Raw genomic sequence first — 16,710 nt, 5'->3', positions numbered from 1 at the left:
CGTTTTCAATCGCGTCCCTCCGCTCTCCCCTTCTGTTCTCCTCCACCTCGTCTGTCCCTGCGGTCTGCAGGTCCTTGGCGTCCATCTGAACAAATGGACTCTGGACTGGCGACTGGGCCTGGCCTGCCTCGTCCTGTACGCCGTCTTTCTGTGCTTCTCCATCCTCATCGAGTTCAACGTCTTCATCTTCGTCAACCTCCCCATGTGCAGAGACATCCACTGAGCTCCCCTCGCGCTCCTCTCCTGCGTCTTCTGCTTCCTCTGGTCGATGGAGGAAACCTCGCCTGGCTTCCAGTTTCTCTGCGCCTCCAAAACAAGTCCCACCTTTTTGTTTTTCAAATAGAAAAATGTGTATGATTTACCTTTTGGTGTGATAGAGCAGAACTGTAGATAGTTTGTCGGGACGGGACAGGAGGCGCGTGGAGAGAGAGAGGGAGACAGACGGCCTCCAAATGTCTCGCGGAGCCAAACGTCCGTCTGGAGGGAAGTGGGCTGCAAGGACTCCACTGCTGCTGCTACTGACTGGAGCGACGGGGGGGGGGAAACGCTGCACTAGGACATTCTTTGTTACTCTTTGTAAAGGTTTGGATATAAGCACACCCCGTTTAGGTATTTTGAATTCAAACCTGGCATTCTCTGTGTGTGTGTGTATATGTCTATAAGCATAAGATTAGCCGATACACGGGACCACTGCCTCAGGCTGGCTGAGCCCGATGATCCGGCGACGTCATTCTATAGTTCACTGCGGTGTTGTGGTCCAGATGTGTCCCAGCATGCTGTACTCACAGGTCCACTGTAGCTTTGCACCGACAGTGTGACGTTTAGCACGCGGCTCGCGCAGACACACGAGGGCTTCGTGTGATGACACAGACGCATAGGGAACGGACATCCAGCACTGTCACTTTACAAACACTATTTTATCATTGTAAAGCGTCTACAGGTACTGCAACATAGAACTACTGAATTTAAAGTTCCCTCTAGAAGTAAGATCTCGTGTACATGTTTAAGAATCCGTTTGAGTGTATTAATTGTTACTTCTTAAAGCCAAAAGTATTTTTAGAATAGGAGTATGAATCTTAGATTTGGACTTAACAGTCTGCTTGTGTGTGTGTGTGTGTGTGTGTGTGTGTGTGTGTGTGTGTGTGTGTGTGTGTGTCAAAGTCTCTAGGGGGAAGGCAAGACATGACTGCTACTGGGAAGACATAATCATGATTTATTTATGAATTAATTTATTCAAGGATCATGTCTGACCACCAGTCTCAGCCCTTTGGACGGACACGGTGTATTTACTGGAATGTACATTGTACTAAATATAATCCAAGTACTGGAAACTGGCTTGATGTTGTTTATATTTAGGAATAGCGCTTTATCAATTAGTTAAGTTTTGTAGAGTTTGGAAAGATGTTGCAGCATTTGTATATTAGTACAAACAATGGGAGTTGAGGGAAGTTTTAACTCTTGAGCCATCCCGTCTATTTGAGGCTCAAACAACTGCTCGTCTTGAGCCAAAAAAAAAAACCCACCCTTGTTAACAGCATGTCAACTAAAATGTAATTTAATTTGTAACTTGAAGGATTCTCATTGGGAACTGTCACAGTAAATAGAGTTTTTAATATCCAGCCACTAGAGAGCGCTGCTGAGCTGTGTGGGTCCTTTACCGTGTAGAAGGGGAGGAGGAGGAGGAGGAGGAGGAGGAGGAGGAGTGTCCCCAGGTGAAATATACATTCAGATACACACCGCTCGGTTTGCATGCTTCTTTCATTATTCCGATTATTTTGTGTGTAATTGAATGCATCTCCAAGATCTACGTATGTCTATTGGAGGCCCAGCTAATAACTGAGCAGTCCTATTGGACGTCTATGCTGTTGTTAGAATGTAGGACTACAACAGTTACTGTTTAGCTGATCACTGTCCTTTAATGCTCATGTCTTTGGGATTGTTTGTAAATCCTTATTTTGTGTTGACGACTTCTGGGCACAGTGATGAAGATGTCGGCCTCGTTCCCAGAGGTCTTCTAGCAATAAACTGATTTACAGAAGCAAACCACTTCTGCTTGTCTTCATGGGCTTGTCACTGCACTGATGATTAGTTTAACAGCGAGTTAGAAGTAGCAACAAAGCGAGCCACTGAAATGATTTATTTACAATAAAAAATGAAATGTAAAAAATCCCTTTGAGCACATTTTGCCTCCAATATTGTGACAATTGTGTGGGTGTGTTAAAATGGGCATCAAAGTATCATAGTGTGACATTCCACCACCTCTACCTCCCAGCATCAGCTCACAAATCAGAAAAAACAGTCACCAGAAAGGTGAGCGAGGTGGGCTGTAGTGAAGTGTGTGTATGTGTGTACATATATTTATTAGTTAACCGTCATTGATCGCAAATTATATAATTAAGAAGTAGCGTATTTTTCAGTTGTATTCACACTTGCTGTTAAAGCTAAAGCAGTATTTCTTGTAAATCTCAATTTAATATTAATTAAATTAAATAAAATAAAAAAGTATTAGTATTATTATGATTAGTATTATTAATAAAAGCAAATCTATTTGCCACTTAGGTGGTTTGGGCATCTGGTTGAGGAGGCCCCCTGGGCGCCTCCCTAGGGAGGAGCTGGGAAGAGGCCCCGGGGACGACCCAGGACTAGGTGGAGAGATTATATCTCTGCACTGGCCTGGAAACACCTTGGGATCCCCCAGTCAGAGCTGCTGGATGTGGCCGGGAAAGGCAAGTTTGGGGTCCCCTGCCGGAGCTGTTGCCCCCGCGACCCGACCCCGGATAAGCGGCTGAAGATGGATGGATGGATGGAGAAAAAGGCTCCAGCAGAAGGGGCACTTTTCTCATCCCGGGCAAACGGGCAGGTGCTTGAGCACCACCACGTCTATCTGTGCACGTGCGTGTTGAGTTTGATTGGTACAGTATAACATTGAAACTAACCGGCCAAAGACTTCAGCCAGCCGGGTGTGGCCGCCATAGCAGAAAATGAACAGGGAGGGAGTTGTTTTTTTGCAGTGGTGGTTTGCTGACGTAAGGGGTTGAGGGACTGTGCTTTTCCCAGCAGGTTCGGCCAGCTGCAACTGCCCCCAGTATCTTGTGTCGTCTGGTATCTTCGACTATAAAATCTCACCTTAATTCTGGTAGTTCTACCAGACTTTGCAACACGCAGACGTGGTCACAGAAAATCGAGTTTTAATACCCGGCCTCAATATTATCTGTACCTTAACCATGAAGCTCAGAATGAAGCGGTTTCATTGAAATACGTATTGCTCTTTCAAAATACTACTACACACACTAAGAATATTACTACAACTGATACTTCTACAACCATAACCAACACTACTATGAGTATTTCAACTGGTATTAAGGCTAAATGTACTCTTACTACTGATACTACTAGTAGTAGTACTAAAAATACTATTACGACCTAGTAGTGACACTGCAACTGACAAACTGCAAGAGTACTACTCTTACTACTATGATAAAAAGTACTACTAGTATTTCTACTCCTATTGATATTATAACTACTACTAATATTATTACAAATACTACTATGGCTAATAGTATTAGTATTCCAGCTGTTTCTACTGCTATTGATGCTACTGCTATATACTAAACCTACTATTACTACTTCTACTGCCAGTACTACTAATACCACAACTACAACTATAACTAATACTACTACTAATATTACTACAAACAATTTAAAACCTCTTTTTATTCCCCTTTTATTTCTGTATTTTTTTTAATCCATTTAAGGCAAGGCAATTTTATTTGTATAGCGCTTTTCATACAGGAGGCAGACTCAAAGTGCTTCACATCATAACATTTCATACAATAAAGTGAAATAAAATGCAGGAATTAAAAGACAATTAAAAACAGTAAATAAAATTATAAATTAAAATCTTATTTAAATTGTTTAATTAAAAGCAGAGGTTAAAAGTACAATGTAGGTAAAATTTAGCAGAAGGCGAAGCTGAAAATAACATTTTTCAGTCTTGTTTTAAACGTGGTCAGAGTTTAAGTCTTAAATCTTCAGGAAGTTTATTCCAGCTGTTTGTTGCGTAGTAACTGAATGATGCTTTCCCATGATTTGTATTTACTCTGGGAATCACTAACAGATTGGTGTCAGAAGATCTTAGTGATCTTGAAGGCTTATGTAGTGGAAGCATATCAGTGATATACTTTGGCCCTAAACCATGTCGTGATTTATATGTGAGCAGTAGGATTTTGAAATGAATTCTCTGACATACTGGGAGCCAATGTAAGGATTTAAGAATTGGTGTAATGTGCTCACATTTTTTGGTCATGGTTAGAACTCTAGCAGCAGCGTTCTGAACAAGCTGGAGGTGCCTGACAGTTTTAAAGCTCCTGCAACTTCTGTATTTTTTAGATAATCTATTGAAATTCAGCTTCTCCCCTTTCTGTATTTCCAGTTCTTTAAAATTATTTCAGCTTTTCTTATCCCTCTATTAACAGCAATGTTTTAATATTCATCTCTGTATTTTTTGCAATTTTTCAAATTAATTTCAGCCGTTTTCATTTCTGCTTTTTCATCAAATCTATTGAAGTTCCTTTCAGCTTCTTCCATTTCTGTATTTTCAGAAATTAATTTCAGCTTTTCTAATATCTGTAATTTCAGCGAATGTATTAAAATTTCCTTCAATTTTCTGTAATTTCAGCAATTTTCTGAAGTTCATTTCAGCTTTTAGCTTTTGTTATCGTATGGCCTTTTGTAGCCTACTGACACCAACTAGTGGTGTCAGTAGTAGTGCACAGAAAAAGAGAATGCCTGAAAGGCAACACAGCAACAGAAAGCTGGTTTGGCTCTATAAAACATAAGCAAGCTTTATCATTAGCCCGGCTACATTCATCTGGCATTAGCTACAGGATTAGTTAGCTCAGTTAATTTTGGTCCTTTTTGAGTTTACGTAAAAGAAAAAAAGTCGGCTTGTAAGTATTGTAAGTAAGTATATGCTAAAGAACAAAACAATCCTTTAATGAGCAGCCTATATTCCATCTCCCTCATCACTAATCTGGATTTCATAGGGACAGACAACTTAATGCTACGGTCCAACTTAATGCACTGTGCACACTGTGCACTAATCAAATGAGACACGGCCTCAGTGTCCCCTCTCTGTGTTTGTTAGTCTGTTATGCTTCTTCCTTTTTTCAGTGGATCTTTGCTCCCCAATATGTTCCCTCGCTATCCTGCATGTAACCGCCTGCTATTTTCCCAAATGACCCGATCCTTGTTTTTGGTTCCTGGTATTAATTTGTAGACTTTTTTTTTGACAACCTTGCTCTTCAAGATTGGAAAACATGTTTTTCACAATTAATCTACCCTTTGTTACCTGTGTAGCTTTGCGTTGTGTCTTTCCCCTGCTACCATTTTATCCTTAACATTCCTAAATGGTTCCATTACACTTCCTGTTTGTATTCTGCGAGCCCATTGGACAGCAGGCACTGGGTGAAACACATTGCATATCTTTCATCAGTGTTTAAATTGTGGGCTAAAAGCCATGCGAAGACACAATCCTGCATGCTATTATTTCAGTGCTAAACATCGATGACATGACCACAGTATCTACAGAAGTAGTGGTGTGCAGCATTGGAGCACGGCGTACTGCATGTGCAGGGGTTACCCTGCATTTTGTTCCAGACTTGACCAGCACAGCCCGTCCGTCTATGGCTTCCTTCACGTTGGAGTAACGCTGCTGGTGTCCCTCGCTGACTCGTTTGCGTCTGAGATTCGGGAGCTGCAGAAAGAGACGGTTCAGACCTCTCCAACAACTAACGAAGAGCCCACAAATCTACGAGGGTAAGGCGGCGCTTCCTCTTATCTCCAACCTGACTTAGTGTTGTTTTTATGGCGTCTGAAAGCTTTTTTGATGAGCCACAAGATCTGCGTTCTGTTGATTGTGATTTAGTTTGCTGGTGTATGCGAATGCCTCCAACCACTGGCACCAGTTTCTCACCAGCAGATGGCCAAAGAGTTCCACTCTCTCTCGACCGGCGTCTACCTGCAGTCCCCCCCCCCTCCGCCCGCTGTGGGGGGAGCGGGATTCTGCATATGACTCGTTGGGAAGGAGGATGAGCGTGTTGGACGGGCTGAGTCAAACCCATCGGGTGTAGCTGCTGCAGGCCGTCAGTGAAGAGGAGGCCGGCCGTATTCTGCTTAATCAGCCGCCTCAATCAGCCTCCTGGGGTGAGGGAAACCATCTGGATACAACTGCCAATGCGTCTGGACGGTTGTAGACCCCTTGTCTCTTTGATAACCCTCAGGGTTTTCTGGTCAGGAAGTCGGCCGCTCTGCAGAGGAAGGTTCTGTCTGTGCGTCTGAAATAGGATCCGACAGGATGTCCAGTCGGCCACTTCCCTGTCAGAGAGAGCAAGTGCGGTAAGGAACGTGATAACAAGCTCGTTTGGTCGGCTGCATCCTCATGAGGACCCAGCCTTCACGGTCTACGTGGGCTGGGTCCATTACCGGACTTAGAAAGTGATATTTCTCCCCTGCTTGAGCTCACTTTGATCCATTTCTATTCGTAATATGATATTATCTATAAAACCATCACAACCTCAGTTAGATATTAGTGATTCTCCAAAGTTTGAAAGCTAAGGCATTAAAGTGTATTTTCACCAATAACTACGTTTGGATGCAAGCAGACAATCTGCCTTTGAAACTAAATGCTGCTAAGTCATATCACACTGGCCAGTAAGCAGAAGGCATTGTAGGTTCAGTAAACCTGTCCTTACCAATCAGTGGAGATGTAGTATCTTCGAGGACAAATTGAGAAAAGATTTTGGCCTACTGATAGCACTACGTTAAAAAGTCTGGGATCAATTCATCAGACCTCATCCCTTAGAAACCCTCAATATAACAATCTATTTTATATTTGCAAATACCGGAAAGAGTCTCGCTGTCAAGCCTCTGTACTAAAAGAAAAAGACAGGAACCGCCAAAGTAAGTATAACCTCCTAAGACCTTGAACGTTTCTACAACATTTCTGAATGAATTATTTGAAATATTTAGTGTGGACCAGAGTGAATGAACTCAGTTTATCAATGAAAAGGCCTGACTTCTTTAATCATCCCCTGTAGTGACCGAATAAAGGCTCCAAATACAAACAGCCTCTGAGCCGCTACCACTGACGTGGGTCCATATTATGAATTGTAATCCAGTCAGTAAACGTTTTCTTTGTTTGCATCCTTTTCTCTCGAGGAATCTGCGATTTGCTTTGCCGATCTGTTTCGCCTGGTGGCATTTTACTGTATTAGCAGGTAAATAATCCGCCCATCACATCACCAGCCTGTGGGTTTAACTTACTGCCAAAATACAAATATTCATAGTATATAGTATTTCTAATCTTCTCCCTCGCATTCATTCATCTTCTCTTAGAGATGCCTTTTACACTCCAACTCCCAGAGGCCAACGAAAGAACCGGAGGAGACGGCTCAGCTATGAATAGTTCTGATTATTATTTAACTAGCCGCTGCCGGGTTCTGCAGCAGGTGTTTCCGAAAAAAGGACATAGTAAATAGTAAGGATACTTGTAGAGCAAACTCATTTTAGATTCTGCCCACTTTTATCTCACATTTCAACAGAAATGGTCTGCGAGCTACTTTTCACTCCAACTCATGGGTTTGACACCTGTGTTGTAGAGCGATAACGGAGGGACCCTTCTATCGGGATTCAGAGAAGTCTGATATTTGACAATACGAAGCATCTTTGCGGTTGCTGCTTGGAGGATTTAGGAATGTACACAGAGCTACGCTAGCGTGTTTTCTTTATGCTAAGCTAGGCTAACTGCCTCCCAGCTCCAGTGCAGCAGGACAAATGGCTCCACTTATTTCTCTAAACAAAGCAAGCAACAATTTGGTCCCATTCATCAAACAAAAAGTAAAGAGGCCAAAGTATACGAGACTGAAAGTTAGTTAAAAGTTAAAACGGCACTGTTGTCCTTTTCATCGCTGTGTGCTTCAACATGCTAACACTGGACTAAACAGGCAAACAGACAATGCAGACAGTATTTGTGTGTTCCTTCTGCTGAGCATTCAGGTCCGTTCCACGGGCAGCTCGCCTCACTTCTCTCTGGAAGTTATTCCAGGTTCGGCGTGAGTCAGCTTCCTGCAGTGGGAGCCTTGGACATTAGGCCCCGAGCTTAGTGTGGGGGAGGAGGAGGGAGTGGCAAGTGGAAATTGAAGCTACCCGCGAGCGCTGACACAACACGGGTACTGACCGACAGGAACAGTTGCCCTGCTGTGCTTGGACGTGGGAGTAACTCCACACCAGCCCGACATGTCGTTCCTCCCTGGTGGCTGTGATTCAGTAGTCCCATTTGAGTCTGTCCCAGTGGCTTGGCGGTAGGGAGTCGACGGCTGAGGAGGCGCTGCTGTAGCCAGAATGAATACAGCTGTTAGTGTTGTAACGGACACTTAGACGTCACACAACCTCCTCTGTGGCCCCGCCGGAGCTTTTATCAGTCCTAAGCATGCAATGAAATGACTGCTGCCTCCATTGGACGAGTTAAAACCAGCGTCCTTCAGCTGACCCATGCAGTCGTTAAGGGAACCTCCTCCTCCACTGGAACACCTCTCACATGTTGGTGAATCTGGGCACGCACATGTGAAACTCAAACAGCGAGCGTCTCGCCACTCGTGTCCTTTCTGCACGGTTGAGTCTCGTTACAAAAATGAGCCAATTCACAAAGACGAGCACTAAAGTCACAAATGGTTAACTTGTAGGGGATTTCCACCAGTGTTCTGGTTAATATGTTACAATACAATTCTGTTGTATTTGATTTGTGTTCTGTTGGCTTCCAATCCATGTTGTGCAAATCCGTTACTGTGCTGTGTGTGCTAACGGAAGCATCTAAAGCTTTGATTTGGGAATTGTTTTTGATGAATGTTAATGGTGAACATGCTTTATGGAGTGCGCTGCCTGCAGGCTGCAGTGTCAGGTGGTCATTGCTCACATGGACCCGCATGCAGTCTCCACACCCCGAGGCACTACAATAGAGATGAGTCACAGCCCTTTATGGCTGATGGAATGCAAAAGTTATGTTTCCATTTATAGCCCGCGGAAGTCATCCCTGGGCGTATGCTGCAATCCCCGCGGAGATATTTTAGTGGCATGATTAGTGGCCTGCCTTTAGATTCAATGGATGGACTCAGCAACACCAAAAAGAACTGCTTTTCTTTGTCAACAAAAGGGCAAAATGTCATTTGAATGAGGTCCACTTGTAACTACAGCTTAGTTTAAAAGAACTACAACTACCCCGTAGCTTGTAGACGTAAGGGAGAGGAAAAGACCAGCAGGGTGGAGGAGCTGTAGCGGCGTGCTGTGCCCTCCCACTCTGATTAGCATGGGCGACTCCCTCTCTGTCTCTGGCTGTGTGTCGGCACGCTGTGACTCTGGTCGAGCCCACCAGCAACAACCGGGAGAAGGACGGAGCTGAGAAATAGTTGTTAGAACGCTGTGAGTTCTTCATTTGTCCCTTTTCTCTAACTGGTCTCCTGGTTTTTACGCTGAGCCTTGAGGGGGGGGGTGAGTCTACATTCCAGACGGTTGATGTGGTTGTGTCTCCATTACAGGCTCCTGGAGCTCTGCCCTGTGCAGTCAGCGGCGCACTTCCTTCTGTCCCCGTCGTACCCTCAGCCCCCAGCGAACTAACGGCGAGAGGGAGGTTGAAGGGTCACAGCCGGGACACACCGGGGCTCCTCTGGGACACGGCACCCCTGACCCTGCGCTCCGATGCTACCCCGCCTTCTTTTCCTCTTGAGAGAAGACGTTCCAGTGGTCCTCTGTGCTTCGTCGACCCCCGGTTTCCCCAGACTCGTCGCCACCACCGCCGTGAGGACAACCGCCGTGAGGACAACCGCCGTGAGGACATCCGCCGTGAGGACATCCGCCGTGAGGACAACCCCCCTTGGTGCGTCAGGGAGCCCTGTAACGACCTGGACGATGAGACGTCATCCGTGAAGCCGCTCCGAAGCAGCGAGCGGCACGTGGACAAAACCCAACCAAACAGCAAATCACCGCCATCTCGCCCACGCCCCCCTGCTCCTCCCCCTCCACCAGCTCGCCAGATGCCGCGCCGGCGCCCTGCTCCACCCCCACCTGGACCGCCGGCAGCGACCACTAGAACTGAGAGCATGCCAAAAGCCTCTACTGCATCTACAAGAGCGCAGCCGTCCCTCAGCAGGCGCCCGGCTCCACCTCGACCCACGATGGGTTCCCAGCATAGTGGCCTGTCCAAAACCGCCATCTCACCAGCCCTTGTGCCCTCAAACCCGCCCTCCCCGAAGCCTAGGAAACCTGATCTGGAAGCTCACCGCTGCCACATTGCCCTGGACGATGAGACCATAGCCAAAGCTCTGTCCCGGGCCAAGCTTCCGCCCTGCCAGCCTCCACCTGCCCTCCCCGTCGGCATGCTGCTGGAGAAGAATGCTGGGAGTCTCTCCACTCCTAAGGAGAGGCTCAGTGACCTTAGCATGTCCGCTTCCTCCTCTGGCTCAATGGAATATGTGCACTCCCCTGGATTCTCCCCGGGTCCTATTTCGTCGCGACGCCTCACTCGTCAAGTGGAGGACAGCAGTGAAGACGAGGACGGAGAAGAAGACTTCGAGGAGAAAGACTATGGGGTCAGTCTGGAGGCCGACCTGGAAACGCGCTGCCGTCCGTCCTTCAAAGCGCGGAGGCGAAAGGTTGGGGTCAGTCTAAGTGCTGACCCCTTTGTCCTCCCCAGCGCACTAAAAGCACACCTCCTGAAGGTGGGCGGCATGCTGGGCTCCCTCAGGAGCCCTGAGAAGCAGGCGGTGAAACGGATCGCTGAGCTGTCCACGGACAAAGGCTCATACTTTGGCTCCTTGGTCCAGGACTACATCAGCGTTGTCAAGGAGAACCGAGGCTGTTGCACCTCGCAGCTGGATTTTTTGCAGACTGTCAGGCAGTTCATGACCCAGATGAAGGCTTACCTGCGCCAGAGCTCCGAACTGGACCCCCTTCTAGAGTCACTCATACCTGAAGACCAGATCGGTGAGTTGGCCTGAGAAAGCTGTGAAACCGACTCGACTCGGTGAAACCTCCTTGTGTGTGCTGTGTTTTAGACATCCAGTCTAAAGTCTTTTATTTGTTCCTTGAGGTCGAGATTATGAAAGTTAAAGTCTGCAAAGGTGAGCTACTCCATCAAAGGGACAATTCATTCCAATCAGATTATTGTCCACTTGAGTATTTGCATGAATGTGTAAGTGTCTTTGCACTCGTCTCACGTCCCTTGTCCATTGTAAACCATAACAGAAAAGCCTTGTTCACAGAGCAGAGGTCCATTGTGACTGACAGACCACCCATATGCACATTAAGTGTGTCACACTCAAACGTTCCCCATGGGATTCTATATGAAGACACTATGGAAATAGAATCAGATTGAACTCCTTTTAGAGGCGCTTGAGGCCTTATTGATTGTTTGAACGTGTCTCAAAGTAATTGTTCTAAATTCTTCCATGTGAAAAGAAACTATCTGCATTCCCAGAGAATGAGTTCAAATAGAGAAAGAGTGCAGCTTACGTCTGCGCTCTGTGTTTACAGGAAGGTTACAGCTGACAATGGCGGTGGTGGGTGGTTGAGACCAGACTTTGAGTGTTTGTTGAGGGGGGGGGGGCTGTCATTTCTGGGATGAAGATCAGAAAACTTTTTTATCACTCGTCCAGTTTGTTGAGGAACGCTTTGAACAGGCAGAGGGCCAAAGGAAAGGAGCCTTTCTGGAGGGAATCAGGAAGTCCGGTCAGAAAGTGTGTGTGTGTCCTCTGTGCTGCTCCTTGTGCACACATGAGGGTCAGTGGGGTCTCTCGGACCCCCCCCCCTATTCTTCCCTTCAGTTGCTTTATTCAGTAAACACCCACAACACTGTGTGCAGGGCTTTTATGCTATAGTGCAAATGCAGCACCCCCCTCCCCCTCGGCCCCCCCCGACCATAAAGTTAGCCATTTCTCCACAAGAGCAGGGTTCTTGTTTGTGCACGCTCGCCTGTTGCAAGCGTTTGCTTGTGCGAGCCGGAGGCGGGGATGCTGCTACGTGATCATTCCCAGTTGTGCATTTGCGACATGTAGACAGTTGAGGTAGGGAGGAGGGTATTTGAAGGCCATGTGTGTAGGAGGGAGGTACAGAGCAGGTCGTTGTGGAGGTCCAGCTGAATGGGTTCCAAGTTGGCTCCGTCAGGGTGGAGAAACAACAAAGCACACCCTGTTTAAATGTGGTAAAACCTCACTTTGAGGACAGTTATCACTTGGGTCACTTGAGGCTTCCAGTGTGTAGCATTTAAAGGGATGTATTGGCATAAATGTATGATAATATTCAGAACTATGTCTTCATTTGCATTCAAATCAACCTGAACCTGAGACTGAGTCCTCTTCAGAGTCCGCCATGTTTCTACAGCAACCCAGAAGGGACAAACCAAACGGGGTCTCTGCAGAGATGGTCGCGTTACGTTGTTAAGTGGGAGCATGACCCTGCTGGTGTGGGTGTAGCGTCCACCAGGTGGGGGAGGGGCAGACAGTGGCAGTCCCCATTACACCCTGCACACTAGTCCTTAATGTGGTTTCAAACCAGTGAAAGTGAAAGTGTTCATTTTTGGGACATGTCTTTTTTGTTATTGTATCCCTCCCTATGAACCTGTGTTTAATCAAATGAAGCTACAGATAATCGCCTTGAAGGATTTCCATGTCCACCAGAGGCCGAGACGTGGACAGTCCTAACAGGCACACTCACTGCGATGCTCTACCTCTGTTTGACAGCACCACATCTCCCATAGTGCACCTCACCAGCTGAGATTTAGCTTCTCAGTATGTAGTCAGCTGACTCCTGAACCCTGAGCTGACTGTACTTCAGTTGTGACACCTCACACTCTGGAACTGCACAGTTGGGTGTAAAGGTTTATTCCCCTGTGTCTACTTGTTTGTGTGAATGTGAACCGTGTGTGTCACTGTCGTGTTCTCCAGACCAGGTGCTAGAGAAGGCCATGCACAAGTGTGTCCTAAAGCCTCTGAAGAACGTGATCGTGAAGGCTTTACAGGACTTCCAGGTAAGCGATGAGTTGAATCTCCTGCTGGGTTTCTCCACCGTCCACGCAATCATAATCCACCAGGTTCCCACACTCACAAGAAAAGGATACATTCTCAGAAGAGGAGATGAAGGGGCATTAAAAGTATCTGGTCCTTCCTGGTGACCTCTGTGGTTCTCCACAGGTGAGCAGCGGAGCTGCACAGCAGCTGAGGGAGAACCTGGCCGTGGTTAAGACCAAGGGGCCCCAGGAGATGGGGGCGGACGGCGCCGTGCCTCCTGACCCCGAGGCCATCAGCAAGATCCGCCACAAGTTCCTAAACATGAGGAAGATGTACTCCCCCGAGAAAAAGGTGTCACTGATGCTGCGTGTGTGTAAACTCATCTACACCATCATGCAGGATAACTCAGGTACGGAGAAGCGTCCCCCTGCATGGCTCAGTAAAACGGTTATGCCTTTTTGCCCCTCTTCACAGTGTAGACATGCAACCTCCTCTGTGCGTTGACCCTGGCAGAGGAAGTCTCTTCTCTCAGGAGCATTAAATGTTTGTGAACCTAATTCCTCAGGTTGTGTTTAAAGCGCTGACTGATCTGCTTCCTCCCAGGGAGGATGTTTGGCGCCGATGACTTCCTGCCCATGCTGACTTATGTGTTGGCTCAGTGCGACATGCCTCAGCTGGACGTAGAGATCCAGTACACGATGGAGCTGCTGGAGCCGTCCTTGCTGCAAGGAGAAGGTAGGTCCCGTTGGTCGGCTCCATCTCTCATCCATGACCTTCTTGTCATGTAACACCACAGAGGGGCCAGGGTCAAACGATGTCATGTCATTCAAACTGTATTCAGAGAGAGGCGTCTTTGCCTTAGACAGGAAGTAGACAAACTAAAGCTCAGATGAACACGTTGTGAAAGTGCTGACCCTGATGAGGACGGAGCACGAAGGGCTAGAGTCGTTAAACATGTCCATTTTTATGTATTCATATGAGTATCAGAAGTCTTGACCATCACTGTCACGTGGTTGTGATGTGAGGTGATGATCTATAAGCCTCTGTTCGTCTTAAAGCTGCCCTTCAATATTTTCATAGAAACACTGGATCAAAATGACTCAATCGTCGGGCTTTTTGAAGTCTAATATATATTTTTGAAGTCTTTTTTTTGTTTGCCTTTTCTTTAAGTGCTACTTTTATTACATAATTGAGTCTTTTTTGCTTTTTCTTGGTTTTGTCACAGGAACAAACGGCCCAGTTTGAGTCCTGTTCGCTTCGTAGCTCGGGTTTGTTTTTTGAAGTGACTCTTTCAGAGTGACGGTAACGATAGCACACGGAAAGCTAACATTAGCTCAGTGTGTGTGGAAGGAGCAGGGTCGAGCTCTTTCTTATCTATTTACATTTCCATTCTCACCAGTCGAAGGTTGTGCTTTTTTTTTTTTAAATGTGTTTTTAAGTTTGACAGTCTCACTGAGGACGAAGTACAGCTACTCACAGGGTACGATCCATGACAGAGTTTAAATTTGGAAAGGTTCAGCCTAAAGCACTTTGGAGTGCCCCAACCGTCACTGCAGCATCTTCATGAGGTGACTATTGCTACTGCAGCACCATGGTCAGCAACTTCCCCACTGCTGACGCTTATTGGTACGCGCTGCTCAAACGAATGCACAAGACGTTGAAGACTTTTCTTGTGATTCTGTGGTTTTTGTGACACCGTGGAGGACCGGGTCTTCTCAGCGGAGCCGACTTCTTTGAGACGCCTTGAACAAAGGCCGGAAAGTCCTTTCGACATTGACAGGAAAGTCCAGCGTGTTTGATTTGTAAAGGTTGGCGCAGGTTCAGAGGATAAAAGGAGGCCGACTCCTCCCAGAAGGAAATATTTTCCTCTCTGCGTCAACCTGTCTGGAGAAATTCTCCCATGAGCTTCCTGTACGTGCCAAAGTACGTAGTGTTTTGTGTGTGTGTGTGTGTGTCCTTGAGCTTGATTGCATCCTGATATGATTAGTTTCGATTCCAAAAGAGGAAGTGTTTACCTCTTGCCCTTGTAAAGTCCACTGGTTTCATTTCTACATGGCGAGCTCAGTTTGGGTTCCTTTTCTCAGGGGGCTACTACCTGACCAGCGCGTATGGAGCCATGGCCCTCATCAAGAACTTCCAGGAGGCTCAGTCGTCAGAGGTCCTGAGGTCTCAGGTCAAGAGCACGCTGCACCAGTGGCACAAACGGCGCACCGCCAGCCGCGCAGCGCAGTCCGTCGACAACTTCCAGGTATCACACCTGACCTGAACCCGACTTGAACATCCAGGCAGTGAGTTGCACCGGTTCTTAAAATAAAAGCCAATAATCCAAACGTCCCGTTCAGCATGAGCGCCGCTACCTTTCGGCAAACACAGGACTTGTTTTACAGCACGAGGAGCCACACTTTTATTTATGGCATTGTGGGGAGAGCGCCCTCTGGTGGCCCGTGAAACCAATGCATGGGATTGTTTTGTTCTTTGGCTTTCACTGCATGTCTTTTTTGCGTGTCCTTCATTGTTTATATTTCCATCACTTCCAAATGTTGACGCTGGACTTTATGTCCCCCCCTGTAGGACTTTCTCCGTGTAGCCCTGCAGGAAGTGGACTGCACGGCCAAAACCCTCATCGTCCACCCGCACACCACCACCGAGGAGGTGTGCGCTCTGTGCGCTTACAAGTTCAACATCTCGGACCCGGACTCCTTCGCACTGTTTCTGGTCACCACGGACACCAGCCAGCAGCTGGCCCCGGACACCCACCCGCAGCGGATCAAAGCCGAGCTCCACGGCCGGCCTCGGACTCACAACTTCCACTTTGTCTACAGGAACCTCAGCCTCTGTGTCCCCACCGTCCTGCACAACGGCAACTGTCTTCCAGTTGAATAGAGTCCTTATCGGTACTCGTGCTTTGTGGGGGGGGGGGGGGGGGGGGTCAAGACTGGCTGTTTGGGTGAGAAGTGAAGTAGGTTAGGTGCTATTAGGTGTGTGCTGGTTTGCAGGATGTACGCGAGATTAAAGCAGAGGTCATACGGTTTAATATTGCATTTAATGTTACCTTACCTACTTAACTGCTGCTGCCCTCGTTGCCTCCAAAAGGAATTGAATCGACTGAAAGCTTGGAGCTAAGATCCTGCAATAAATAGACTTTCATTAAGAAACAACAAAAACATCATGCTAAAATGTTAAATTAACTATTTTAAATTATATTTTATTTGTATTGCTCTTATTAGATTTTTATGCAATTGCTGGTCAATTGTAGCTTGCATTTTATACTATTATATAATTATAATTTCCCAGCACTAATAATATTTCTTTAAAGGAATCATGTTGACTTAAATTAATATATCAAAATTTCATTTACAATTGTTTCCATTCGTGAGTTTGAAGCTGACTGGAAATAAATACAATCCTCTCAAACATCTCATTTGGTCAATCTTTATTATAGAAGGTATTGTTTTGCCTGCCTGCTATTATAGTGTGTCTCTAAAATGTTGTCCACTTACATTCCCATCCAGAACAATACAACAGACATGAATAGGACGTGCAGAGGGTCCTGCTAAGCGTGAGTTTTTGCTGTGATGAAGGAAACGTGATTTGACCTGATTGGTCAATAATGTACAGACATCAGACTCAGGTTCCTGGTACAGACACACGTTCA

The 16,710-nt window shown here is 46.5% G+C and overlaps 2 protein-coding genes across 2 annotated transcripts in view; both read left to right on the top strand.

Moving 5' to 3' along the window:
- Nucleotides 1–2,046, top strand: part of LOC120825030 (sodium/potassium/calcium exchanger 3) — a 30,996-nt gene extending 28,950 nt beyond the window's left edge. The window contains exon 17 of the mRNA XM_040186316.2: nt 71–2,046. Coding sequence (XP_040042250.1) covers nt 71–223 — 153 coding nt within the window. The 3' untranslated portion in view covers nt 224–2,046. The remainder of the gene's footprint in view (nt 1–70) is intronic.
- A 6,870-nt stretch (nt 2,047–8,916) lies between these two features.
- LOC120825029 (ras and Rab interactor 2) lies at nt 8,917–16,471 on the top strand. Its single transcript, XM_078079995.1, is given in 8 exon segments — nt 8,917–8,956; nt 9,591–9,721; nt 9,723–11,034; nt 12,993–13,075; nt 13,239–13,464; nt 13,659–13,790; nt 15,140–15,303; nt 15,627–16,471. Coding segments are annotated over 8 exon segments (2,400 nt in total). The 3' UTR covers nt 15,939–16,471.
- The last annotated feature ends 239 nt before the right edge of the window (nt 16,472–16,710 follow it).

Source organism: Gasterosteus aculeatus, chromosome 9 (genome assembly GCF_964276395.1).
Source record: "Gasterosteus aculeatus chromosome 9, fGasAcu3.hap1.1, whole genome shotgun sequence".
NCBI classification, from domain to species: Eukaryota; Metazoa; Chordata; class Actinopteri; order Perciformes; family Gasterosteidae; genus Gasterosteus; species Gasterosteus aculeatus.
The sequence above is the reverse complement of the archived record's forward strand: the minus strand, read 5'-3'. Positions and strand labels throughout refer to the sequence as shown.